General features: G+C 51.1%; 1 protein-coding gene across 15 annotated transcripts in view; it reads left to right on the forward strand.

Annotated features, from left to right (window-relative positions):
* Positions 1–26,239, forward strand: part of RGS6 (regulator of G protein signaling 6) — a 589,904-nt gene that overhangs the window by 562,305 nt on the left and 1,360 nt on the right. For 4 of the 15 annotated variants that reach the window (XM_043472448.1, XM_043472449.1, XM_043472444.1 and 1 more), the window contains exons 16-19: positions 479–568; positions 4,687–4,740; positions 17,050–17,116; positions 21,966–26,231. In XM_043472448.1, the coding sequence (XP_043328383.1) occupies positions 479–568; positions 4,687–4,740; positions 17,050–17,116; positions 21,966–22,162 (408 nt within the window). In that variant the 3' untranslated portion in view covers positions 22,163–26,231. Of the gene's footprint in view, positions 1–478; positions 569–4,686; positions 4,741–17,049; positions 17,117–21,965; positions 26,232–26,239 lie in introns of those variants that run through there. The other 11 variants (XM_043472451.1, XM_043472450.1, XM_043472452.1 and 8 more) reach the window with 8 other exon arrangements.

The raw sequence follows: 26,239 nt of genomic DNA on the forward strand, positions 1-26,239 counted from the left end.
ATCTGGCAACCACTTATCTGTTGTCTGTTTCTACAATTTGTCATTTCAAGAATGTCACATCAATGGAATCATATAGTATGTAAACCTTCTGGGGCTTTTTTTTTTTTCATTCATGATAATTCCTTTGGGATTCATCCAAGTGGTTGGAACCATCAGTAGTTTCTTCCTTCTTATCGCTGCGCCTGTGGTTTTAATCATTAAGCATCTCAACATGGGACCAAGGGCCAATTACAAAGCTTCTGGGACATGATCTTCAAGGATCTTTTTACACTGAGGAAGAAAATAGGTTTTAGTTAATGTTTTCTGAGTGGGGGAAGAAACAACAACAAAGCAAACATGTTACCTCTTTTTCCAGGTTCATACCAGCAGAGTTTGGCTTGTTTGTTTCTTTCCTAACACAGTGGCCAGTTGGGTTGCCATTCCCTTTAGTGTTGGGTGACAGTTCTTTCTTGTGTCTTACCATCTCCCGCCTCCCCAGGAGCACATCTACAAGCTGATGAAGAGTGACAGCTACGCCCGCTTCCTCCGGTCCAATGCTTACCAGGACTTGCTGCTGGCCAAGAAGAAGGTATCCCTGGGAAGGGCGGCCTTGCCTTTCTTAGCACTATTGACCTTTGCCTGCTGCTTGCTGCTGGTGTGACGTGAGAATACCATCCCTTGGGTTTTCTTTCTTTTCTCTCTTCTTCTCTCCCTTCTGTCCCTGCTTCCACTCCAGTAGAAGACAATTAGGATTGTTACCACCCCAGCCCACCCTGCTGAGGTCCATGGTGTGGCCTCCTGTCTCCTGGTACCCAGCATCTCCATCTTCCTGTCTGCCCATGGTGGAGGGAGTGACCACCTAAGAGGCCCCTGGGGCTCAGCCCAGGAGCAGAGGGCTGGCTGTGACATCAACGAACCCCTGAGGGAACCACTGGCGGGTCCAGCCCCCTCCCACAGAATTTTCTGCCCCGATCAGCGTGCAGAGATGAGTGTAAGGCAAGGATTGCGGCAGCCCCCTCTGCATAGAAAGGCTTAGAGTTCTTCCGGGGCGATGGGGCACCGGAAATCCTGCCTGGGGCTGTTGCCCTTTCCTCTCTCCCATCCGCCACCTGCCCCAGAGCATTTGCCTTTTCTTTTAACCAAGAAGAAATGGCATCCTAGCTCCTCCCTCCCCGCCCTCCACTCTGAATGAAGTCTTGGTTCCCTGCAGCCCTCAGGGTCTAGATTTGGGGGTGCAGGGACCCCCCCCCAGCATGCAGGTGATGAGGGGTGACTGGAACAAGAATGAATGTGGCTGGATTTCCGGGAGGAGGGAAGGCAAAGCTGGAGGCCAGGGGGTGAGGGAAGGGGAAGGTAGGGGGTTGGCTCATGGTCCCAGTGTGCCAGTGAACACTCTGCGCTTTGCGGGTCTGATCTGAAGTCCACGAGGGGTTCAGTGTGGCTCTCCTCGCGCCAAACTCCAGGACTCGCGTGCCTCACTGCTTAAGACCACGCACATCCCTTTCTTCTGCCTCTCAGCCTCCCGGTGGCAGTCCCCTAGCCTGCGGTTGTCCAGCGACACCCTCTCTGTCCGGCTGCCCCTCTTTCTGTGTGCTGTGACCTCATGGGCTGGGAGCCCGACTGTGTGCCTGGCTGGTAACCACGTCACTCCCTAGACTAGGAGAGCAGTTGTCTCCTGCTCACCTGCCCTTGTGTAGCCCTGAAGATATCCCTAAGAGTCAGAAAGAGAAGTAGATTTGGGGGGCACCCAGAATGTCCGAGACCCAGCTTTCTTGGCTTGCACCCTTTCTCATCATGTGTCACTCCTATGATGGGCAACATGAAGCCCAGCCTCCAGCCAGCTCCCTGGCAGGAGGGTGGAGGTGGAGGGGCCCTGATGGAGTGGGCTGACATCCCCCCAAATAATGGTTCTGATACCCAGTTTTTCAAGAAAGGTGAAGACTTTTAGTATCGGCAGCCCAGATCTCAGGGGAGAAGGTCAAAGTGAGCGTTCCTTATTTCCTGCAGCTCAAGACCCTGAACCGATCCCAGTGTGGGGAAATCATGGGCTTCCGCAGTTGGGGTCACCTGGGCCTGTCCACATATGTGTCCACACGCACAGAAGAAGTCAGAGGCCGTTTAGTCTCCTTGTGAGTCTGAGTGCAAAGAGAAAACACACCCCTGCACAAGGAGTGGGACTGAGGTTCCTGTGGCCTCAAGTCCTCCTGTACAAGAAAAGCTTCACAGAGGAGGTCACTCAAGTGAGGCAGGAACAGATGGCCTGCCTGTGACATGTCACCAATAAAATTTATTAGAATTTTCATCCCAGCCCTCTCAAGGCGTGTCCTTGGGGGTCGAAAGCTCTTGCTGGAGCCAATGCCCTTTCAATATTCAGGGGGTAGTTGTTCCTAAAATCAGTGACAAGCCTACCTTTTCTTCTGTTTCCCCTGAGCTCCAGGCATGGATGGAGTAACTCGGCACTTTCAGGTAGACCCAAAGTGTCTTCAGTTGCCAGGAGTGGGCTCACCATGAGATCTACACGTCCAGGTCATGATGGGATGTGAGCCGTAGTCCCAGCTAAGAGGCAGGCTGTAAAGCAGCCTCACTTTTCTGCTCACAAAGTCCCGTGATGCACTGTGGGGGCACAGCCTGCCGATCCTTCCTCCCTAATCCATCCTCTATTCAAGTATCTTAGTCATTCTGTTGAGCCAGGTCCTCAGGGGCAGGTGAGCTGGGCTTGGAGGACCCTACCAGGACACTTTGAGGACCCCTCTAGGACCCTTCCAGCTTCCCTGGTGGCTCAGACGTTAAAGAATCCACCTGCAGCGTGGGAGACCCGGGTTCAATCCCTGGGGTGGGAAGATCCCCTGGAGAGGAAATGGCATCCCACTCCAGTATTCTTGCCTGGAGAATCCCATGGACAGAGGAGACTGGTGGGCTATAGTCCGTGAGGTCTCAAAGAGTCAGACACAACTAAGGGAATAAGCATAGCCAGGATGGGGCAGCTCCAAGGACCTGTGCAAGGCAGAGGAAGCCAGATGAGTCAGGCTGATGGTCCCTCTGTGTGAGTGGCCACTCGATAGCCAGGGGATGAGAAGGATAGGCACAGAATTCCAGCTGTGGGGCCTAGGACCGGCCTGACTTGAGCCACATGGATGGCCCCCAGGTTGCCCACTGGATTGAAGCTGAGTGCTGCCATCCCCAAGTGCAGACTGGCTATGGTGCCAAGCCCAGCACATGTCCTTCAGTGCTGCATCTGAAGGACAAAGACCAGCCTGGCTCTGCGGCTGTGTGTCATCCGTGTTGTATTTTCCTCCTGCAGTATCCTCTCTGTCTTCAGCAACCAACCTAGGAGATAGGACATGATGGCCAAGGAAGCCATCTGATCTTGTCCCCAGTGACACACAGTGCCTGCCTTTTGCCCCCTCGGCTTCCAGCACGTCCTGCAGACCCACAGACCCCTGGCTGCTTCTTCAGCTCTCTAACTTCCATTATTTGCTCTGTGTGTGTCTGTGAGTGTGTGGTGTGTGCATATGAGGGTGTGTGTCTGTGAGTATATGAGTCCATGTGAGTGTACGTGTCTGCGAGTGTGTGTTCTGTGTGTCTGAGTATGTGTGTCCATGTAAGAGTATGTGTCTATGAGTGTGTGTGCATCTGTGAGTGTGTCCATGTGAGTGTGTGTACTCTCCAGATTTCCCAGGCATGGATTCAGGACCCCGGAACTGGGCTCTAGGATAAACTAGCAGGTATTTGGGACATAATTCTTCCCCCCTTGGAAAAGCAGGAAACTTGGGGAGAGGGTCAGGTACACACCACAGCCCCTCCTCCTCCGTAGAGGAGAGCTGCCTGGCCTGGGGAGTACACAAGGGCTTTGCCCCCTCTTCCTTCTGTGTGTATTATGGGGGGTGGGGGTGGCAAGGAGGGGGTGCCCTCAGCTAAGACTCCCCAGGAGGCTCCTGAGCTGCCTGTCGCCTGCCCCCTGCTATGAGTAAACCTTGGAAGGGGTCACCTGCCCAGGTACCGGAAGAGTATTTTCTGTCCAGAATACTCCTTCTGAGACCCAAGACCTCTGTGGTTGCAAAAGACATGGGCAGAGAGAGCCTCCTTGATCTCAGGATACAGAAGGAGTGTCCTTAGGGGGCTGCAAGGATGTCCTGGAAGTTAGCAAACTTTCTGACTGGAAGATCTCAGAGAAAGTCCTAACCCAGACTCATGGAGGACTTGATGACCTCGCCTTGCCCACGGCCATTTCCTGACGTCTCAGTGCATCCCCCCGACACCCCGTTGGCCCTGGGAGCTGGTCTGGACTGTATCCCCAGTTGAGGCCCCCAATTGTTCCCTGCACAGGGGCTCGGCTGGTTGAAAGCAGTGATCAGGCAGCGCCCCACTGTTCCCAAGGGCCCAGCTCCCAGCCAGGTGGCTCCCACTCTAGCCCGGAAGCAAGATGAATGACTCTTCTAGAAGCAAACACCCCTCTCTCCTTGCTGCTCTGAGGAGGCAGCCCCATCTCTCCTGGGCTTCTGTTTCCTGTCTCTCCCACTGACTCCCGCATACAGCGCTGGCTGCTTCTCTCTTCCTGTTTTTTGTTTTGTTTTTGTTTTTTTTCTCCGCCCTGTTTTGCTTTTGTTTTGGTTCATTAGCTGCCGCTGCTGCTGTTTAGGAACCATGTGTTATCTGAAGAATTTTTTTTTTTCTGTATTTTTCTCCCTATCTTTTTTTCCCCTAAAGCCAGAAAGTGAGCAAGGTCGTAGAACTTCCTTAGAAAAGTTCACTCGCAGTGTGGTAAGTTCAGCTGGTTTTCTTTGGTTTTTTGGCTTTCTTTCCGTTTTTCTCGGTGGTGGTTGTCGTTTCCTTCGGGAGGGGAGGGAGCCCAGTGCTCTTCCCTTCGCACACCCACCCATGGTCTTCTGCGAGTGTCGGTGGCTTCTCTCCTAGGGACCAGTTTGCAAAAGACAAAAGGCCCAGCAGCTCCCCCTGCAGATGGGTGCACGGCCCCCCCACCCAGCCCCTGGCCCGACATTTGCTCTCCTGTGCAAGGGGGCTTCCAGAAGGAAGGACCACTCCCGCCCCCACCCTTGGGGCTGCTTGGTGGGTGCACCTTCTGCAGCAGCCCAGGGAGAAGGCTGTAGCTGGACCATGAAATAAATTGGCTCAGAACTGTAGCTCATCAAAAAAAAAAAAAAAAAAATCCAAATTTCCCCCTGGGACTCTGGCAGCCACACGGGTGCGGGAGGTGAGCTGCTGCTGCGCCGGTGGCTTTTGCGTGTGCAGGAGGCGGCCGTGCTGCATGGGTTCTGGCGGTGAGGTCCGGCTGGCGTGTGTGCGTGTACGTGTGCGTGCGTGCGTGCGTGCGTGCGTGTGTGTGTGTGTTGGTGGCCTCTGCATGAGTTCCCATGTCCCTGACAGCCCCATGTTAGCCTCCTTTGCATAGCGTGATAGGGCAGTAGCCATGGGGTGGCGTGGCTGTGGTGGTTAGTTCTTCCCCGTGGTGCCCGGTGCAGATTCTGAACTGTGGTCTGTAGACAAACACAGACCCGTCTCCTTTTTCCCTAATGTTCTCTGTAAGATTGGGCTTTCCCAGGTGGCGCTAGCAGGTTCGATCCCTGGATCGGAAAGATCCCCTGGAGGAGGGCATGGCAACCCACTCCAGTATTCCTGCCTGGAGAATCCCACGGACAGAGGAGCCTGGCAGGTTACATTCCATAGGGTCGCAAAGAGTCAGACACGACTAAAGCAACTTAGCATGCACACATACTCTGTAAGACTGAGGCATAGGGCTTGGTACACGGGAAGTAGCCAGTCCCCTTCTTTCCTGAAACCAGCTACTGAGTTCCTGCTAATCCTGTGTGATTAGTATCTTTATTTTATCCTTTTAAGATAAATTCTAAGAATTCTGGGTGGGCAGCAACCTGGTTGTTTACCTGTCATAGCTAGATGAATCTTCACTGAATTTAAACAGAGTTCTGAATTTGCTAGATGTCAGCTTCACAGCAACTCAAGTAGATGGCAATTAAAATATGGGTGCTCATCCCATCTCTTCTTTGGTCTTCTCTCTCTGTGGTCTTTCCTCATGAGAAATCAGAACTTGCAGAATGTCAGGCCTGTGATCCCCTGTCAGTCTTCATGGTTGGTTTGCCGCAGCCACGTAGCTTCATGCACCAAGAAGCTGCCATGGGCTATTGGAGGCAAGGCCGTGGGAGTCCCTCCACCCCTGACGGCTGATAGAGAGTGGTGGGAACTCATTCCTCCCTCTCATCTGAGGCCTGGAGGCTGCAAGTGGAGAATGTTCAGGGGTTTTGTTGACAAGCCCAGAGTATATTATGGAGAAAGCAAAACTCTTGCAACCCCGGGCAGGCCCTTCAGCTTGACCACGTGGGCTGAGGCTGTGAGAAGAAGCCTGGTCCTCAGATGAGGCATCCAGATCTCTCCAGGCTGCTTTTCATGAGAAGTGGGTGTTGGGAGAACAAACATGATCTCAATGAAGCTCTGCGAGGAGCATTTATTGACGTCCCTTCTTCCCAGAAGTGGTGTTGGTTCAGTGGTTCTCCAAGGTCTGTTAACAAAGTGTTTGGAATGAGAAAGCACCAGACACCTTCCAAGCATTTGAAGTGTGCACCTGGGAGAACTTAGGGAGATGTTTTCAGGGCCAGCTGAAGGAGAAAAATCTCCCAAACTCCTGAGATTTTTAGAATCTATATGAGAGAAAGCCCAACCTTCCAAACCAAAACATTCCTAAATTGCCTGCTATTTTTCTGTAAAGACTCTAAAGGGTCACGCATTCTGAATTTTTGTTTCCAGTAGCAGAAATAGAGATGGACTTGTTTTGATCCATCCATGCTGCTTGTGATCTTGGGGTATCACCACTTGGAGTAACCAGACGAGGCTGAGTTTGAGGAAATGACCCACAGGTCTAGAGCAGTAGCAGCTCTCAGAATACTTGAGGCTGGAACTCAAGAATGTGGTTTTCACAGCCCAGTATTCTAATCAAACAAAATTAACCAGTCAGCCAATATGTCTTGCAATTTGATAGCCATTTTCTGGGTCTAATATACATAAAGTGCTTGATTTATTTGAAAGAAGGTCTACATGAATATTTCATCTTCTGTATACTGTAAACTATAAAACCCAATGGAAGGCTAGCACAATAGCATTCTCATGGTCCTGGGAAATACATGAAGAAAGACCATCCACATCATGGGAAAATGAGGGAATGAAGCTGGGCAGTCCTTGGACCAGGGATGTGAGGCCAGCTGCTATTCAGGACTAACCAGTGACAGGAAATGTTGATCCAGATCATTCATTATCTCAGTCAGCTAACTTCTTATCAAGACTGAACCTGGGTCCAACATTTCTCCCATGCAGTGCTCTTTCTTTTCTTGGTAAAGGAGGAACATTTGGAGAAAGCAAATTGTTTTTTCTTAGACTCCTGTATCATGATATGGAGGGATTATCTGTGGAAGGCCACAGAGGCCCCCTTTGACATGGGATCCTAGAAAGGAGTTCAGTATGGTTCATAGAAGCTGCTAGAGCTATGCTAGTTTGAGTGCAGAAGGAGCCTTATGATCCCCAGCAGAGGCATTGTTTTTCACATGGCTCCTTTTAATGGAAGCTTCATTCTGAGTCATGCAGAACTTGAGTAGCGAGTAGCAAGTAGCAAATAGGGGTTATGCTGTGCCAAGGCACCATGTACTTTGGCCACCCGGAGCCACAGAGCTTGCATAAAGCCTGCTTTTTGATAGGGCCAGCCCAAGTTCAGAAGCAAATGTCACTCAAAGTCCAATGCACGGTGCAGCCAGCCCATAGTGCATCTTTATCCAGAGCAGAAAACAGGATCCTTCTGATGGGCCCAACCCCACAGATGCCCAGATGGCCAAGCAAAGTGCAGCTGGATTTCAGCCCCTCCTTAACCCTCAGCTGCCCTTGTACAGTGGGTGACTCACACCATCATACAGGGTGGCCCTGGTCACAAGAGCCCTGGGCCCAGGAAGAGCTGTGACACATAGCAGGTTCTTAAAGTGAGGGGCTGGGGGCGGGGAGGTGCTCAGACATGGCCTCAGATTAGATAAATGGAGCCTCTTTCCCCCAGCTCTGTGCACTGGGAAGCGTCCTTTCACAGTGGCTATAAAATATGAAAGCCACAGTAGGAAGCTTCTATAGATTGTGTTTGCATTGCCTTCCATCTCCTCTTCATACTCTCTGGTTGGAGGTCCCAGGTATTGCTGCCTGGGGAGAGGAGGGTCTTCTTTAACTGAAGACTACTTCCCACTGCTCAGGACCAGCCAGCCTGCCATTCTCTGCCATCTCCCCGGGTTTGCAGTCAACAGGGGGCCAGAGAGGAAAGACTGTCCATCCCCCTGCTCTCTCTTGGGCGTGCTCATTCCTTCAGGGTCTACTGCAAAGCAAGGGCCAACTCTGACACAGAGGACAGAAGGATGTGCGGGAGGAAGACAAGAAGTAGCAAAGGGCCATCAGCCAAGACTCAACAGCAGCAACTGGACTGTCCCATTTTGGTTGGTGGCTGAAGCCATCTGGTGAGAACTCCAGAGGAGTTCTCCAGAGGAGGAACTCTGAGGAAGAGAAGATAGAAAAAGTCCTCTGCATCTTTATACAAGGGACAGCATTTAACTTAGGAGAAGTGGCAGCCCCAAGGGACAGCGGCATCAGCCTCCCTGGACACCCGTGCCTGGGCGTTCAGCCGAAGCCCCAGCTGTCCTCCTGAGAGCCTCATCGGCTGTAGCCTCAGGCTCCCGAGATGGACAAAGGAATGGCTGGTGCTGGAGGCCTCGGAGGACAGCAGAGATGAGAACCAGGTGTTCATCCCTCTCCGAAGAAAACATCACAGTTGGGCTTTGCTGAGGTGCTCCTAGGATTTGAAGCAGCAAGGGCCGGGAGCTGAGGGAGTCTTGGCATGCACCAAGCGGCACCTCCATGACAAGCATTTCAGTCCTGCCTGCCAAGGAATGCAGCGGGGAAGTCAGATGGAGACCAGGAAGCCCTAGGAGCCAGCTGTCACCCGCCTTCCTTCTCCCTTTCCCCCTGCCCCACCCAGAAGCCAAGGAAAAGCTCTTGAGAGTAACCTCCCCCCCACCTTCCGGGCAGCTCTGCAACCCCCAGCCTGAGGCCCAGGTGTTGAACTGGAAGTGGAAGGCTGAGGCCCTCCAGGCAAGGCAGGGGGCAGGCAGCCAGGGTGATCAGCCTACCCCAGCCACCCATACACACAGCAGTTCCTTCTCCCTGCCTGGAGGCTGTTTCCCCTTCCTCTCAGCATGTCAGGGCAGAGCCTTGGGCTCTGAAATGAGCTCTCAAACACCTAGACAGCAGAGCCCCTAGAGGGCCTTGACCTCAGTCAAACAGGTCCTTTCAGCAAGGAACGGTTGGCTTAAAATCTCTAGAGTTGATTTTGATTGCACACAGTCCTTGGGCCCCTTTGGGATGTCAGGGTCACAGGCTATATAGTGACAGCCTGTTCCCATCGGATCTTGGAGCCCTGAGATAGAGCAGCAGTGAGACCCGGGTCTGCCTAGAGATGGAGGTAGATATCATAGCCGTGCTTGGGAGGTAAAGTATGAGCTGGTCTCTCCTGGAAAGTGAGGACTTCCCTTAAGACTCTGGGAAACTCCTTAGAGCCCTGCCCAGGTTGACTCCTGCTTCCAGCCTCAGCCTGCTAGCAGTGTGACGTCAGGCCCACTGAGCCCTCTCTGAGCCCTGGTTTTGTCCTGTGTACAATGGCACCAACTGGATCATCTCTAGGGCCCTTTGCAGCTGGGACATTCTATGGGTCTGTGCTTCTCTCTGTCCTGAGATTTTCGAGTTGTGCTAATCATCCCTCAGAATGAGAGAGGAGCCTGCCCGAAAAGTAGCTGCCCACCCTGGAGGATGGGAATTAAACCAAGGAGAGAACTGAGTTGGGTGTCCATTTAAAATCCTTTGACAAGGATTTGAGGATAAACACTGGCGGAACTGAGTGCCGCAGCCCCCCGACCCCACAGGCTCCATCCCTCCATCGTTCGGGGCTCATTCCGCACTGTGACCCCTGGAGGGCAGGGAGAGAGAGGTCACAAAGAGCAGGTTAAGCACCGCACACCCTGTCAACCATGCCGGTGCTGCAGTGCCCACCCTTCTGGGACGGATGCCCAGCTGGGTGTGTGTTGGGAGGTGGGGTGAGGTCAGTTGGGCAGAAAGGTGGGCCCCATGCAGGTACTGCCACGTCACCCTGGGCATGGGGCGGGGGCGTGGGAAAAAATGAAGTGTGAGCATCTGGGGCCTCAGCATCACGCTGCCACCCTCCTGCTACCACCTTTTCCAGGCCCCTGGAGACCTCTGGGCTGGCTCGCCACAGTCCTCTCGGAGATGCCCAAAAAGAGGTCACGAGAGGGCATGTTATCCTGGTCAGAGTCAGCAGTAGGTTAAGTCTCCTCCAGTCTCTATTCCTCTCTCTCCATCTTGGGTCCAAGTGAAGTTTGAAAAAGCATGTTTACTCTTTTAGTTTTGCAGCTAGAAAGGGAAAATGTAAAAGTCTGATTTTTGCAAACCAATGATAAAGTGTTAAGATGGCCGAATCAGCTTGGCTGGCAGGATACAGAGAAGACAAAGAGATAAAATGGTTCTCCATGAGGGCCCTGGAGAAGGTCTTTCTGCAACCCTGGGGAAGGGGGAGATTTTTATTAATCAAAAGGTCAGAGGTAGTCATTTTTGAGAAATCCAGCCCTAGATCCTGCCACTCCTCTGGGAAGGAGGAGCTCCCAGCTATTGTAGCCGATGGTTCATCTGTCAACCAAAAAGCAGCCAAAAACACTCTCCCCGCGGAGTGCCCACTCGAGCAAAAATGCACCAGTGACTCAGCCCCCGGACACAGGGGAGAGCTCGGCACTGCAAAACCGCTCCCTCCTCCTCCCTGTCCCCCACCCGGCCAGCTCCTGCCTTCCCCAGACCCCAGTGTGCCGAGCAGTCAAGTGAAAGACTCCTGTGAGGCAGAAAGGCACAGCTGTGTGTTTACAGCCACTGATTCCAATCCAAATCGCAGCCCTGCCAGTCTCCCGCAAGGCAGGCTGGGGGCACGCCGGGGATGGATGCGCCAGGCAGGACGCTATTTTGGGAGCTGACCTGCAGCCCTTTGCCGTAACAGAGCCTTCCTTCCGCACCCCACTCCCCGACTCAGGAAAGACGTCCTTCTAGAAGGAGCTCCCCCTTGAGAAGCGGCTGATGGGTTGTGGGATTTCAGCCTGTTCCTTGTCACTTGTGCAGTCAGATTTCTGGCACCTGTCCCCAGGCAGCCACACGAGGACGGCCCGGGGCTCCCATCTGTCCAGTGAGAAGGCAGAGGGTGAAGGTGACCGACGGCAGGGCGCTTGGCAGAATGAGCAGCAGGGAGGGCAGGCCTGAGTGGGGGACGGGATGCCCGCTTCTGCCCAGGACAGAATCTGCCTCGGACCTGCCAGGGGAGACGTGGCACCACACAGGGGCAGGAGAGAAACCTCCAGGCGCTAGCCAGGCTTTGGAATAGCAGGAACCTAGGAAGCGGACCAGACTGCCAATGTCAAGGTCAGGGAGAAGAGACCCAACTCTGCTTGTGTCCAAACCGGAGGGTTGGAAGTCAGAGTGCTCAAGGGCTAAGGACTTGGAAGGCTGAGAAGTAAGATGGCCGTGGCATTCTTCCAAAATGAGCTCCTGGTGAAAAACAACGTGGGAGTCTTCCCTGTTTGTAAGCAGCAAATGAGTACTTTGGTTCTAACTGAGTTTGGGAAGCACCGTATTCTGGAAGAAAGGCAGGATACAAATCCCTAGGAAGGAACAATCCCTAGAACATTGCAATGAAGCGGAATGCTAACTGGGACACCACAGGGGAGCTGAAAAGAGCTTGGAGCAGTGGATCTTCAGTTCAGTGATATTCCCCGAAGGCCTAGGAGAGAAAGACCCTGGAGTGTTTGTTTTTGGAGTCCCCAGTGGATGGGATGGTAGGATGGGGTGGGGCGTGTATAGCTACCCCGGCAGTGCCAGCATCCAGATGGCTGGTGAATTCATAGATCTATGTCCACGGGACATGCAATTTCTGATTGTGGCCACAAGGGTCCAGCCACAGCCCTGTCTAGTCCAATATCCTTTTTGATGACTCAGATGAAGAGACAAACATGCCAGTCACATTCAAAGACACACACCTAGAATGTGTTGCTCATTTGACAGGCAGTATGGTCTGTCATGTTAAGACCATCTCCGTCAGGTAGAATGATGGGTCCAAACAACCAGGTATAATTTAACCAGATAAAATTTATGTTAAAAAGAATTCAGTCTCACAACTACAGGATGACATTCCTAGCCTTCACTGTAATTCAAGTTTTAAAAACTCTGGGGGTTCTAGTTGATTGCAAGCTTGATAGAAGTAAAAGTGGGAGGCAGTCACTTTTTTTTTTTTAAGTGTCTTTAGGTTGTAATAACAAAGTGGAACGGTCAGAAGTGCTTCATTGCTCTAGACTGTGTTGACTCTTGTTTCCAAGCTCTCTCATTTTATCAGGAACTTCAGCAAACTAGAGAAAATTTAGAAAAGAATAGCTGGGGACTCTGGAAGCCCAGTCAGATGAAACTGAAGTAGATAAACATGTCCTGCCCTGGCGCTAGTGGTAAAGAACCTGCAGGAGATATAAGAGATGCAGATTCGATCCCTGGTTGGGGAAGATCCCCTGGAGGAGGGCATGACAGCTCACTCCAGTACTCTTGCCTGGGAAATCCTGTGGACAGAAGAGCCTGGTGGGCTACAGTCCATGGGGTCACAAAGAGTCGGACATGACTAAAGCGACTTAGCGCGCATGCAAGGAGATTGAGAAACCATCAGGAGCTATATGTGGGTTTGTCTCCCAGAGTGAGTGGACAGTTCTAGATTGTTCCAGACAAAGCTAAAACAAATGGATAGAAGACATGGGCAGGGTCACTCTACTAAGAATATTCTAACAGTATCAACTTCCCAGGGGTAGAATATGTCACCTCAAGGAACAGGTAGCTTCCTGGAAACATTCAGATGTTGAATGGCCAGGGATATTGTAGAGCAGTTTTCTATACTGGATTCCACCCACCTCCTCCAAGGAGAATCCTCAGATGCATTAAATATTTATGAAACATTGCATGTTATCACAGGTTTATAAATAAACTATGGGAAAGGAGAACAGATCAAATGGAGTGAGTTTGCTGAGACTGGAGAAGAAGGATCCAGACGAGTCAGGTTTGACTCTACCTTGAAGGGAAAAAAAGAAGCTAGATTATGATAAAGTCAGAGCAAGACCACTGTCCAGAAGTGGAATTGCTGCCCTTCAAGCAATTGCAATTCAAGCAAGGCAACATCATCCTTGCCTTTTGTTTTTGGTTTTTTAAGCCAATCACTGCTTCTGCAACTAAGCCCTGGGCAACAGGGCTCTCTCCCTGAATGCCTGGGAGGAGTTAGTGAGTGGAGGACACTCGTACCCATGGGCTCAGGGAGGCTGAACGCAGTCGGTGGGTTCCCTGGCTCTGCACTGGAGAAAGCTTGGCCTGATATCATTCCCATCCAGAAAGCATATTTTGTTGAAAGCAGAAAAGATGATTGAGCCAGTTGCCTTTACCCGATAGGACTTGCTGGTTCCAGGTGGACAAGTTGGCACCCAACTTTCTCAGCCGGGCCGAGAGTAGAACACACCCCCTGAGACCTTAGACCAAGGGGAAATTGCGCTCATGGGCCCCCTCCTCCTGGGCCCTGCCGTAAGCACTCATCTTCAGCCCAACTCAGGGGAAGGGATGAGCTCTCCTGTCACATTCTTTCCAGCTGTCCTGAGGACCAACCTGATTGCAAATGACACTCCCTCCTCTCCCAGGTTTTGCCAGGGTTGCTTTCACCTCATCATGGAATTGTATAATTATGGTGATTACAGCTTATGGCTTTTTCCTCTCCTCATCTTTTGCTTTCAGATTCTTTGAGGTCTCTCATTAAACATGGCGATCCCGATAAAGTCAGCAAAGTTTTAATAAGATGCATTTTGAAGCTAAAGAAAGCCCAGTCAGAGTTGATTGTTACTGTGTCCCCTCATGCTGCTGCTGCTGCTAAGTCGCTTCAGTCATGTCTGACTCTGTGCGACCCCATAGACGGCAGCCCACCAGGCTCCTCTGTCCCTGGGATTCTCCAAGCAAGAATACTGGAGTGGGTTGCCATTTCCTTCTCCAATGCATGCATGCAGACTAAGTCTCTTCAGTCGTGTCCAACTCTGTGCAACCCTATGAACACCAGCCCCCCAGGCTCCTTTGTCCACAGGATTCTCCAGGCAAGAATACTGGAGGGGATTGCCATTTCCTTCTCCTATGTCCCCTCATAACAGGTCTTTAAAACTCTGTTGTGGGTGATTAACGCCTGGATATCAGAGGTAGGGGAGAGAGAGATATGGAGGTCTGGGAGAGGTGTCTATACTTTTTCACAGGATTGGAGAATGGTTTTACTCCCTGCCCCTGGCCTTCCTCATTTACACCAAGAGCATGGTGCATCTGAATCCCCACCCCTAATGGAAAAAGACGGACTGTCAAGTAAGGATAGAGGGCCTGGCATTTACATCATAGCAGGTTAAGTTGGGAAATAGACATGGAGCAGTTGACACAAAACTCAGTCAAACCTTAGGAGCTGCAGCAAAAGTAAAGGGGAACTTCTGGTGGATTCTCTGTCCTCGACAATGCTGGAAAGTTCTGAATATGTAAAGGATCCAATCATTAGCCTTTGAGAGTGGTCACCATCCTGTGGTCATATCCTCAAGGATGGTTTCCTTGGTAATGATAGCTTCAGAGCCCATCATCTGCTGGCCCTCAATCACAGCTTTGCTGAACTGTTTCTAGATGTGCAGGATGTTAGGAGAAGGATCACCAGGAAGGCATGTGGCGGAGGTGGGGGAGAGACAGGGTGGCCACCAGGGTCCCCAGCTTGCCCTTCAACAGCTTGGTGCAGGTGTGATGTCCGAGTCCCCTTTATTTCCATCCTCCCCAGGACTGTGTGAAGAACTATACATCGAGGCGCATCTTGCCCTGGCAGGAGTCTCTTTTGAGAGGCTTCAACTGTCCCCTGGGAGCTGACTGCCCTGAACATCGCACAGCTCTTTAGCCTGCTGGTAGTTGGCTATCTGGGATATGACTGAGTAGCACCAACCATCTGGGGTTAAATGCTGTTGAAAACCTGGCAGTGATATTTCCCCCAACTGTATTTTCATCCCCTACTGAAGATGACCTGCAGGCTCTGCCCCCGAGAACAACGTCCCTTTAGTGCCCACCAGAACGTAGAGAGTGGGCTCGAGGTGGGGGCTGGGCAGCCCCAATTGAATTCTGTTTCTCCACCTGGAGTTGGGATAAGACCCCAGGCCAGTTGCTCACTTGTCCGAGGGGTACAGTGATGCCTGCTGCCTGGGGAGGATGTTGTCCCTAAATGAGGGCATGGCAAAAACAGCTGCAGTGTCTTGGGTGTTCACGGTATCACACTGTTGGCATCCGTGTCATGCGGATCTTGGTCCGAGAGGGACTTAGGTTCTCCTCCAGCTCCACCCCTTAACTCTGACTCAGGCAGCACCTCCAAGCCTAGGTTTCTGCATCTTGTGAAAGGGAGATAAGAGGAAATGATTAAGGACTTCCCCAGTGATTCAGTGGTTAAGGCTCTGCCTTCCAAGGCAGGGGGTGTGGGTTTGATCCCTAGTTGGAGAACTAAGGTCCCACATGCTATATAGGCCGTGGTCAAATTAAAAAAGAAAAAAAGAGTAAGTGATTAGGAGGGAAAAAATACACAAGATGCTTAGCATAGTGTTTGCAGTATATAAGTTCAAGCATAACTCTTTGTATTATTATTATTTTTTATTATGATGATGTTACCTGCAGCCCACACTTAGCTCTTATTCTATACCTGATTTCCAACAGTGTTCTGCGAAGTAGGTATTAATGTATTTATTTAGCAGTTGAGAATGGGACACAGATATCTCAAATACGACAGTGTGTGTAAAGCACATTCATTTATTAGAGCAACCAGCTCATGACCCTACTCAGTAAATGGTAGCTATTATTACTGTCTTATTTTTAAAGTCAACTCAGAGAGCTGGTTTCTCTGCTTTCCCTCAGAACGGAGGGACTGCGGTACCAAGCAGACCGGCTTCTGTCCTGTGGTCTATTTCCCAGGGCCCCTTTGCTCTTCCCAGGAAGCTGTGGGACCTGGGGGCTTGTAGCAGCATGGTGCCAGGACATGGGGAGGGCCACCAAGGAAACACTGCCTATGTTGCCAGGATCTGGCGTTTGCTCCCGTCCCCTGAGGTGCAGGCCCCTAATAAGCCTCCTGCTTCCAGTCCCAGATCAAAGCTAGTTCTCCCCTAGCAGAGCATGAACTCCAGTTCTCCAGAGGTAGAGAACGCTCCCTACGTAGCAGAGCCTCATTCCCAGAAACCCTCGCCTCGCCGCTGTCTGCCTGCCTGGAGCCGCCCTGAGCAGCGCAGCCTCCCCAAGGCCGGTTGCTTCCAATGCCAGATAAACAGAGGCTTCTCTTTTTTAAGCACTGTACTACAAAGAGGGGTTGTCAGAGGAGTCAGGACCAAGTGGCTTTGAAATCCAGGGATGCTTCGAAATCCCTCATAAACCAGCCCTCTGGGGTGCACGCTGCCCCTGCTTGTAGTATCGACAGAAACAGAAGCCATTTTCTCTGACACGAATGGCTTTGTCCTGAGGAAAGTCGGGTTTATAGATGTCTCTTAAGGTAAATGCTTTAGATGGGCATCTTAGGAGTCTGAGGTAAAGCTCTACAGCCAAACACGTGGTTGCTTATGAACCTTGCACGAGACGCTCTTGTAAGTGCCTGTGGTGAAACACGCACATGGACGTGTGCACGGCTGCGTGCGCTGGTGCATGTGCTGCCTGCCCGCTGCACGCTTCCGTGTCCAGTGCATGGTGCGTGCGGCACATTCGCAGTATCTGCATGTGCCTCCGCGCGTGGACCGCCTCCCCGCTGCTGCTGCTGCTGCGGGGTGCACGTCTGGGCAGGGGCGCCCCTGAAGCCACCGGTCTTCACGGTTTCAGCTGGATAAGTTGTTCTTCACTTCCCTTCCTAAAAACACAATTGCCTAGTGCTGCTGGCGCAGAGTCAGAATGGCCGCTGCATTTCACCCCCGAGGCGGCTTCCTTCCATCAGTGGGTGAGTGATCCCGGCGTCCGCACGCTCTAACCTTCCTTGGGGGCCTTCTGCAACAGAAGGTGCTCCCAAAACTGGAAGAGATGATCTGTGTGTCCATGGCCTCACCTCCACCCACCCCTCCTGTTCTTGCGCCCTAGTTCCATGGACAGTCAGAGGCATCCTTTTTTTTGATGTTCCCCCCGCCCTTTTTTTAACACCCATAGTTTTTTGTTGTTTTGTTTTGTTTTTACTTCCTGAGAAGCAAAAAGCCAAGGGGTCCAGAAGTGGCAGGGAGATGAGTCTGTTATCCCAGAGGCAATGTTCAAATAATGTCTTTGGATACTAATCCTGTCCCTCATTCCTGGGCCCCTAGAAGAAATGCCCACTACTTTTGAAGATGCTTTTAAATCCTACAGCAGCATCCTTGAGCTTAGTCCCCCCTTACAGCTTCCATTACTCTTCACCTGTGGCCCAGGGCCAAGTCCTGTGGGAAATGGGAAAATCTCACCTTTGTACCTGCTAGACCACCAGGGGAGAAGAAGGTTAAGGAACCAACCCATCCCCTGTCCAGCATTGCAGGGACATGTGAAAAGTGTTCAGAGGGAAGTAAGAAGGTTCCCTGTGGCTAGGAATTCCATCAACCCAGAGATGTCTTGAAAAATGCTGCTTGACCTGTCCCCTGCTACACTTTTTCAGATTAGGAATACCTGTCTGATAAATGCCCACCTAATTGCATTCCTGATAGTAGGGAGGAGAGAGAAATGAGTCAACTCTCTTTGCATATGCTTCTAAATGAACCTGGACAGCCCGGGAAAGATGATGCTTTGGGGTGGTGGGAGACAGTCAGCATGTTGACCACCTCTGCCTTCGAAACCCTGCCTTGGCAGCTGGCTTAACCAAGGGCCCCAACCCATGGATGTGTTCTGGGTGAACATGATCAGAGGAGATGAGAGGTGCCGTTAGGAAGGTGGAGTTGGTGTCCTCATGGGTCCTGAGAAGAATCACATGCTGCCCAGCCAGTGACCCCACCTACTGTCTGATCCACTAAACTTCAGCAGCCCTCTCCCCTGTGGCCATAGTCGAGGGTCACTTGAACTTCCTAGTTGGGAAAAAAGTAGAATCAAGTTGTTGCCAATAGCAACTGAGCCATATCTCTGTTTCCTTGAGTCTTTTGGCCCTTGTCTAATTTGGCGTGAACCAATGCAGAAATGCCAAAGTACATTTAAGGAGAAGGAGGAGGAGAGGAAGAGGCAAGCCCAGAACCAGCTACAGGAAGGCATGCTACTGAGGGGCCTTGTGAACGGAATACCCGCCTCTGCTCCACCGAGAACTTGGGGCAGGCTGATTACAGAAAGAGCACTGGGGTTATTCAATCAGAGCTAGAGGAAGGAGATAAGAGATCCAGTAATAAAAGAGGGGATTTCTCCTGCCTGCGGAGAAAAACGCAGCAGGGAAAGTGGAAATGCACAACTTGGACAGGAGGCTGGGGAGTCTGGGCCTGGGCATCGTGCCACCCGTGTCGGGCACAGCTGCTGAGCCCTTGTCACTCTCGGCATCCCTCGTGCCTGTCCGGTGGCTGATTTGTCCCTGCACAGATGGGGATTATGCAGGAAGTTATCCCATCACCCACCAAAACTAACAGGCAGAGGTCAAACTTTGCAAAAGAGCCCCTTAGGTGATGAGCGTGATGAGGGGACAGGAGTCAGGAGTGCCAGGAACAGCAGCCAGGAAGGGCTTCCCCAGCCAGCTTGCTGCAGGTATTTGGTTCTAACTGGAGTGAAGCATCTGCCTGCCTCTCCTTAGGAAAGGCGAACATCACACCTGCCTTTCTCCTCCCGGGACTGTTGCTATGGAGATCCCGGGGGCATCAGCACCCATAACACAAGGTCACAAACAGAAGAGGCAGCTTCACTGGCCTGTCCAGCAGCCACCACTTTAAATCCATGGGCACCAAGCAGCAGTGAGCTGAGCCTCAGCTTAGTCCAGCAGCCAAAGTCAAAGGGAAGCCCGTCAGGCAGAGCAGAAATGCCCTGGATGCGCTCAAGCGTATGCCCAAGAGCTGCAGCTTCTTTCTCAGTGAGGTTGAGAAAATCACCTCAGCCTGCCCAGACAGGTTGCCTGGTATGGATGGGCAGAGAGGAGTCCTTAGTCCTGAGCGTTCCCACCTGCCCCCTTCCTTGAGAGTAATGGTCATGTACCAAGGAGACGGTGGATGGGCCATCAAGGCTACTGACCAGCTCTATGTGCTCAGGCTAGTAGCTCAACCTCATATATCCAGCGGGTGTTAAAGGAAGACCTAACTGGCAAGGATGCTGTGGACGTGGGCGCAGGTGTCAGTCAAAGGCAGAGCATACTTGACACACCACAGCTGCTCAATGTTTGGTCAATGGATGGCTGTGGGTAACTGTCCTTGACAGCTAACCTGTGTCTCTTGTAAGGGGACCGTCCTCATGCTGCTACCATCAAGGTCTGGGCAAGTAGAATATGAGGGCACTTGAAAAAGGAGGGAGCATTGCCACCTCGTGTAAGAATAAAAAATTCAAACAGAAAGTCCCTGGGAGGTAGAGCATAGAGGTTAGTCCTCCCACATTTAGTTCAGATAGAAGGGCTGGCAACTCATGGTTGCTAAATTTAAAAAAATAAGTTAAAAAATAAAGCACTGCTAGTTGCCAATACGGAGGAGAGTGAGGTGTCTGAACCTGCTAATTGTTCAGGAACATTTTGTGGGAATTGCCCTCAGCATACGTGACGGCTGGCAGAGCCCACAGACCCACCGTTGACATGAGAAAATGTGACTACTTATTTATATTACCGTACATGAGACAGTGGGCTGTTACAGAAGAATCCATTGTTTTTATTTTCACCATATTCCTTACTTTTTAAATAGGTTTAATGTGCGGTGCTAGTGGTAAAGAACTTGTCTGCCAAAGCAGGAGACATTAGAAATGAGGTTCGATCCCTGAGTCAGGAAGATCCCCTGGAGGAGGGCATGGTGACCCACTCCAGTATACCTGCTGGAGAATCCCATGGACAGAGGAGCCTGGTGAGCTATAGTCCGTAGGGTCACAAAGACTCGGACACGACTGAAGCGACTTAGCATGCATGCACATTGTGTATTAATTCTTTATCTAGTGAGTTTTTTTTTAATTAATTCAGTTTCAACCTGTCTTTTGATTTGGGAACTTGTTTTATGTTTGTGGTATCTGATTTTTAAACAGTTGAATGAAGAAAATATTTTAAAACCAAATAAAATGCCCTTCAGCTCCTGAGAGAGATCAGAAAGCTTAGCAAGGACCCAGGACTAACACACACCCCAGGAGAGGATCTTGTCACAGGGGGCCTGACCCTCCCCCCACCCCACTCCCACCCCCTCGAAGAGCGAGAAAGCCAGAAGCAATCTCTCTTCCCCAGATGCTGCTCCAGCCTAGCTCTGCTGTGGATCAGCCGTGGGTAACCGTTGGCTGGTTCCCACTTCATCTGCCCATCTTGCTGATGATGGAAGAGGAGAGTCAAAGTGTTTTCAAAGGAGTCTCTATCACTTGTGGGTTTTCCTGCAATCCCCTGACAGAGCTTCTCAGCCCTAAACTATCCCGAGCAAATGGCACTCTCGCCCCAATTTTAATCATCATCGAGAAAGGAGATGCCACAGAATTCCTTACACTTCCTTTTGCAATCATCCCTTTTGCTTTGCTCAATGGAGAAAGGGCACCAGGGTGACCAACCTCCAGGGAAGTCACCTAGGAAGTCGGGCAGGTCCTTCCTAGGCCTCCGCCTCCTGACAAACGCAACTCGGGACCTCTCCTTCCTACCCAGCTCTTAGTCAGGGGCTGACTGCTCTCCCCAGTGAGTCCCCTACAGACCTGTGACTCCACACACACTCATCGTTTATGGACTTGAGCATCAACTACTCATGGGTAACTTTCAGTCTCCTTGAAAGGACAGCTTATCTCTGGGGCCTCCCACGTCTTGCCTGCTGAGGTCACCTCGTGAGCCCTATTCAGCAAGACACCATTTTTCATTAGCAGGGATGAAAAATGTCTGTGTGTCACCACAAGGTGATCGGCTTGGATCGATGGAGACTAGAAATCATGTTCCAAATTAGTTCTATTGCAAGTTCTAGTTCCTCAAGCAGACGAATCTGGGTTTCCCCCGTACCAGAGGGGGAAGCTTTGAATTCAGCCAAAAGGCAAGGTTGCTGGGACAGCAACTGAAAAAGAGTAAGGGGTGGGGAGTTTCAAAGCAGAGATGTGATAGATGGATTATTTTTAATCTTTTTTCCTCTTTTGAAGCATAATTACATGTGGCAAAATCAATAGATCTGAAATGTATGGTTCAATGAATTTGACAAATGTATGTACTAGTGTAACCTACATCCCATCACCCTAGAAAGTTCCCTCATGCCCCTTTTCAGTCAATTACATCCCTCTGCCCTAGAGACAACCATGGTTGATTTCCATCCCCCTTGTAGCCTGTGTTTGGACTTGGTGGACTTGCGATCTGTAACTGTGGTCTTAGGTCATCTGGACAAATCAGCAAGAAAATCTCATCAGCAGCTCAGATGTCTCCACTTTCTTAGTGCTGCAAAAGGTCCTGCCCCTGAGCTGCCAGTCCTTGGCTCCTCTGCCCCCAGTGTGCCATCTGACCCCCCAGGGCTACCCTCTGAACCACAGCCCTTCTCCCAGTCAAAGAGGTTAGCACCTGTCTCCCAGGTAAGTGAGTGGCGAAGCTCTTGGTAATGGTGATGGTGCATGCTTTGTTGATTAATACCGGGACGTGCAATGCACAGAGCCATGGCATGTCAAGCAGCATGTTGATTTTTCCCAAAGCACCATACAAAAGGGAGCTCTTCCTTTTGTGCATTTCGTTTTAGAAACAAAGGATTCCATGACCATCTTCTTCCAGGCTTCTAGCCATCAAGATGGCTGCAGAGCGGAAATGATTAGTCAGCGTGGAGGCTGGGAATTGAATGTGTGGGTGTTTGTGATCCCAGCCCTGAGCCCGTGGTCCATGAAATTGAAGGATCCCAAATTCTATTGGATTAAACTTAGCCAAATGTCTCGAAGGTGAAAAGCACTTTGTCTGAATGCAAAGCTTTGGTGTCTCTGGAATGTACCTTCTGCAGCTCAGTTCTTAATCACCGTATATTTTTTTCACTTGGACAAAGGCTGCTGGCTAATAGCGTTTTCAACCACCTTCAGCTGCTTCACTCAACTATGCCAAGGCCTCAGGCTGAGCTGGTAGCAGTTTCCTGGCACCATGATCCATTCCCAACTGACCAGCATTGAGGAACAGCACACATTCACACCCTGAAAAAACACCTTCCCCCTGTAACTATGCAAGATGCCAGGCAGAGGCAGAATTACTACTCCCCTCCCTAAGTGTCTCCTGCAAACCCATCCAAACTGGAGGATGGGGGTGAAGAGGAGGGAGGAAAGAACCCTAGATGGTACAGGGCAGGAACTCTCCTCTCTTTCTGGGGAAAGCAGGTAGCTAGGAGCTCCCAGCAAGCCCCTAGCAGCACAGACCTTGAAGCAGCTCATCTCTGAACACCTCTCTGTCAGATTTCACTTTGATCCCTGAAAATTACAAGAACCTCAGCTCTTCAGAAGAGAGGCAGCTGCTGAGCCAGGGTGATTGCAGGATTTCTTTCCCCCAAGCCAGAGGGCAGGCATCTAGCCTTGCCTGCGTCCTGCATGAGTAACCACCTTCCAGCCTCACCCACGAGGTCACTGCCTAGTGAAAAGATTGCGGCTGGGCTGGGCTGCTCCTGGGCCGACCTAAACACTCACGACCTCCTTTAGCAGCAGAACTGGCATTTGGTAAATGCGTGAGTGCAGGAGCAGGCAAGGGAGGCAAAAAAATGCCAAGGAGCACCACCTGGATGGCTAGAAGTTGGGCACATTCTCCAGGCTGGTCAGCTGTACCCCACTCCTCACCCATGAAGCCCCGAGCCATGGAAGCAGCTGGGGGAGGGGAGGGGAGGGGAGGGGAGGGATGGATGGGCTGGCCACAGGTCTTTGGAGTCAGAGCTGTGAGCTGAGCTCCAGGACTTAGGCAAGAAGAGATTAATTAGCGCCTTCCAGCCCAGCCCGCTCTATAGAACAGGGAGGTGTGGAGGGTAGGGATCCTCAGGGCTAAATTCACCTCAAACAGACAGACACACAGTCATCCAGAAATAGAATCTCTAACCTCTCTCAGCCACAGCCCCCTTTCCAGTCAAAATGACCTCACTAATGAGAATGAAGCTGTAATGAGGGTTTGGATGCCTGGTAAACCTCACCTTCTTTGTCTCTGGGCTTTTACCATACCCACTGGCAACAGACTGTTATAATTCAGAAGCTTTAGTGATTCCTTTTGTTCACAACCGCCAGCTAAATCAGAGCCACGAAGGCCACTGTATGGACCTGCAACATATATATTTGGGTACTCGATATGTAATGTGTGGCTCTGGTGGAGGAGGGATGGAAAGAGAAGGGAGGAGCTGGCATTTGGTGTGTGGATTCCACAGCAGTAAGCAGTACCCAAGAGGAAAGTGACCTTTGTTTCCTATGAGCAAGGATGGACAAGCGTGAAAGGGACTGGGGAGGTTTGGTAGAGGCCCCCAGACTGGAAACCTCTGGATTCATCAGTCTCTATTTCCCTGTGCTTCCTGTCTTCAAGGGAGCTTCCCCGATGGCTCAGCAGTTAAGAATCCACCTGCAATGCAGGAGACACAGTTTCAATCCCTGGGTCGGGAAGATCCCCTGGAGGAGAAAATAGCAACCTGCTCCAGTATGCTTGCCTGGAAAATCCCATGACCAGAGGAGCCTGGCGGGCTACAGTCCATGGGGTTGCACAGAGTCAGACATGACTGAGCGACTGAGCAGGCACGCATGCACCTGCCTTCAGGCCTGCACGGAAAAGGCACAGTCCCAGGTGACCACCTGGATGACAAATGCCTCCAACTCCGTGTAAGAAAGGACAGTCAAAAAAGTCCCCACTACATGTGTGCTTAGAACCAGGCTAGAGGGAGTCCTTGCAGGTCAGCTTCTGCCACCTATAAGCTATTGTTGTACCTAAACCACTCCACACAGAGGAGTAGCCATTCTGCTTTTAGTGATTTGCAAGAACTGGCACTTGAAACCCTCTAGGATTAAAAAAAAAAAAATCTGATTTAAAAAATCCTTTAGCCCAGTATAAAGGTATCCAGCTGCAGGCTAAGTTTAGTGTATCTGAAGATTCAGATAAGATTGCTGATGGGGAGATTTTGTGTGTGTGTGTGTGTGTGTGTGAAGACAGAGGAGGAAAAACAAAAGAAAAGTGCTGTCCAACGAGCAAAAAATGAGGAGTGAAAGGGGGGAAAACAGAGCAAAGGGGAGGTAGATGCAGACTCTCCAACTGTGCCTGAGGGTGTTTCCATTTCTGGACAAGCTCCCATCCGCGCCATCGGAATTCTCAAAGTCAAGCTGGCACGTCCCTCCGTGGAGAGCTTAGCCAGATGACACATTGTCTTGTGTCCGGCAAACTCACAGCCTGTATTGTTCGTTTGTTGGAAATACCCATTATCAGTCAATTCATCAATCAGCAGGTTTATTGAGTACCCTACCAGGCTTCACAAACCTGATCAATTTTTTTTAATTACATCCAGCAGACGTGTAGCCAAGCCCAGTAAACAAGACGAGCCCTCACATCCCACTTGGAAATGAACATGAGGAATTGCCGGCCCTTGCAACCTCACGCTGCCAAATGCTGCAGCACATGCTGATGAGCAAGCGTGTGCTATACTTGCAGACCCTCGCTACCCTTGCTGGTGTCACTGACCCACTGTCAATAATAAGATGGGTTCTGAGTGTTTTCTCAGACACAGCAATCCATCTGCTTGGGTCCAGCCATACTCTCATCTAGACCCCTGTGTAATGCTATGGATTTCAAGGGAGGGTGAGCAGGGGCTGGGTTCAGACTATGGCTGGGAAACAAGCAGGGGACTGAGCCTTGCTCATCATCCTCCTGGTGTCCAGCCCCACATCAGAGGCTCCTCAGCTGACTCCTTCTGGGCATGTGAACAACTGGCCTCTCTCGGGGGGCCTCTATGCCCCATGCACCAAGACTCATGGTAGAGTGAGTCTTTTTTTTTCTTCCCAAAAGAACAAGAACAGCTATGTAGTTTGTAAGTGAAGGGCTGGTAAGACTTCCTGAAGTGGAATCATCAAGATCAGCCTGGAGACAAACAGGAGCGCACTGTACTGTGTCCTGTAGCCCAGGCCCCAAGCCTTGGCAGATACCCCCAGACTGTCCCAGTCCCAGAACTGGTCATCAAGAGGACCCAAGGAGAAGGAATTCCTTGGGGATCCAGGGGTTAGGACTCTGTGCTTCCACTGTAGGGGGGCCTGGATTCAATCCCTGGTCAGGGACTAAGATCCTACAAATTGCATAGTGCAGCCAAAATAAGTAAAAAGTAAAGTTTTGATTAAAAAAAAAAAAAAAGGATCAGGGACTTTCCTAGGGGTCTGTTAGCTAAGAGTCCATGCTCCCAATGCAGGGGGCCCAGGTTCAATCCCTGGTCAGGGGACTATTAATAGATTCCACATACTGCAACCAAGACCCAGCATAGCCAAATAAAAATTGAGCTCTCCAAGGAGAGCTCAATCCTGTGTTTCAAGTAGAATTCCTTCTGTCTTCTTCAGACTAGTTAACTCATTAGTTCCAAGTCACCCAGATCCTTAGCCATCGTCTGCTTGGGCCAACCCAACTCCTTGGTCTTACTAGTCCCCCAGCCAACCTTTCCTTCCTCACTTGGATAAAATCAAGTTCAGAGGCAGCCCACAGGCATTAAGAGATACTCCAAGGGTTGAAATCCCTGGTTGGGGTAAGTAAAATCCCCACACACTCAAAAGAGGACCAACAGCACACCCTCACCCTCTAACCTGGTTCCCCCAGGTTAACCAGCTAACCAGGTTAGCTGGTTGTCCAACTGTCTGCGCTTAAGTCTCCCAAACCCAGAGATCAGTGGGGGCGGTGAGCTGACTGGTCTGGCCTCCGCGGCTCATGCAACAATTAACCCACCTATCCGGCTCTCTGTGTCTGTCCTGTGCGCGCGCGTGCGCGTGTGCGTGTGTGCGTGCGTGCGTGCGTGCGTGCGTGCGTGTGGTGCCCTCTGTCATTGTC

This window comes from Cervus canadensis, chromosome 6 (assembly GCF_019320065.1).
Source record: "Cervus canadensis isolate Bull #8, Minnesota chromosome 6, ASM1932006v1, whole genome shotgun sequence".
Classification (NCBI taxonomy): Eukaryota; Metazoa; Chordata; class Mammalia; order Artiodactyla; family Cervidae; genus Cervus; species Cervus canadensis.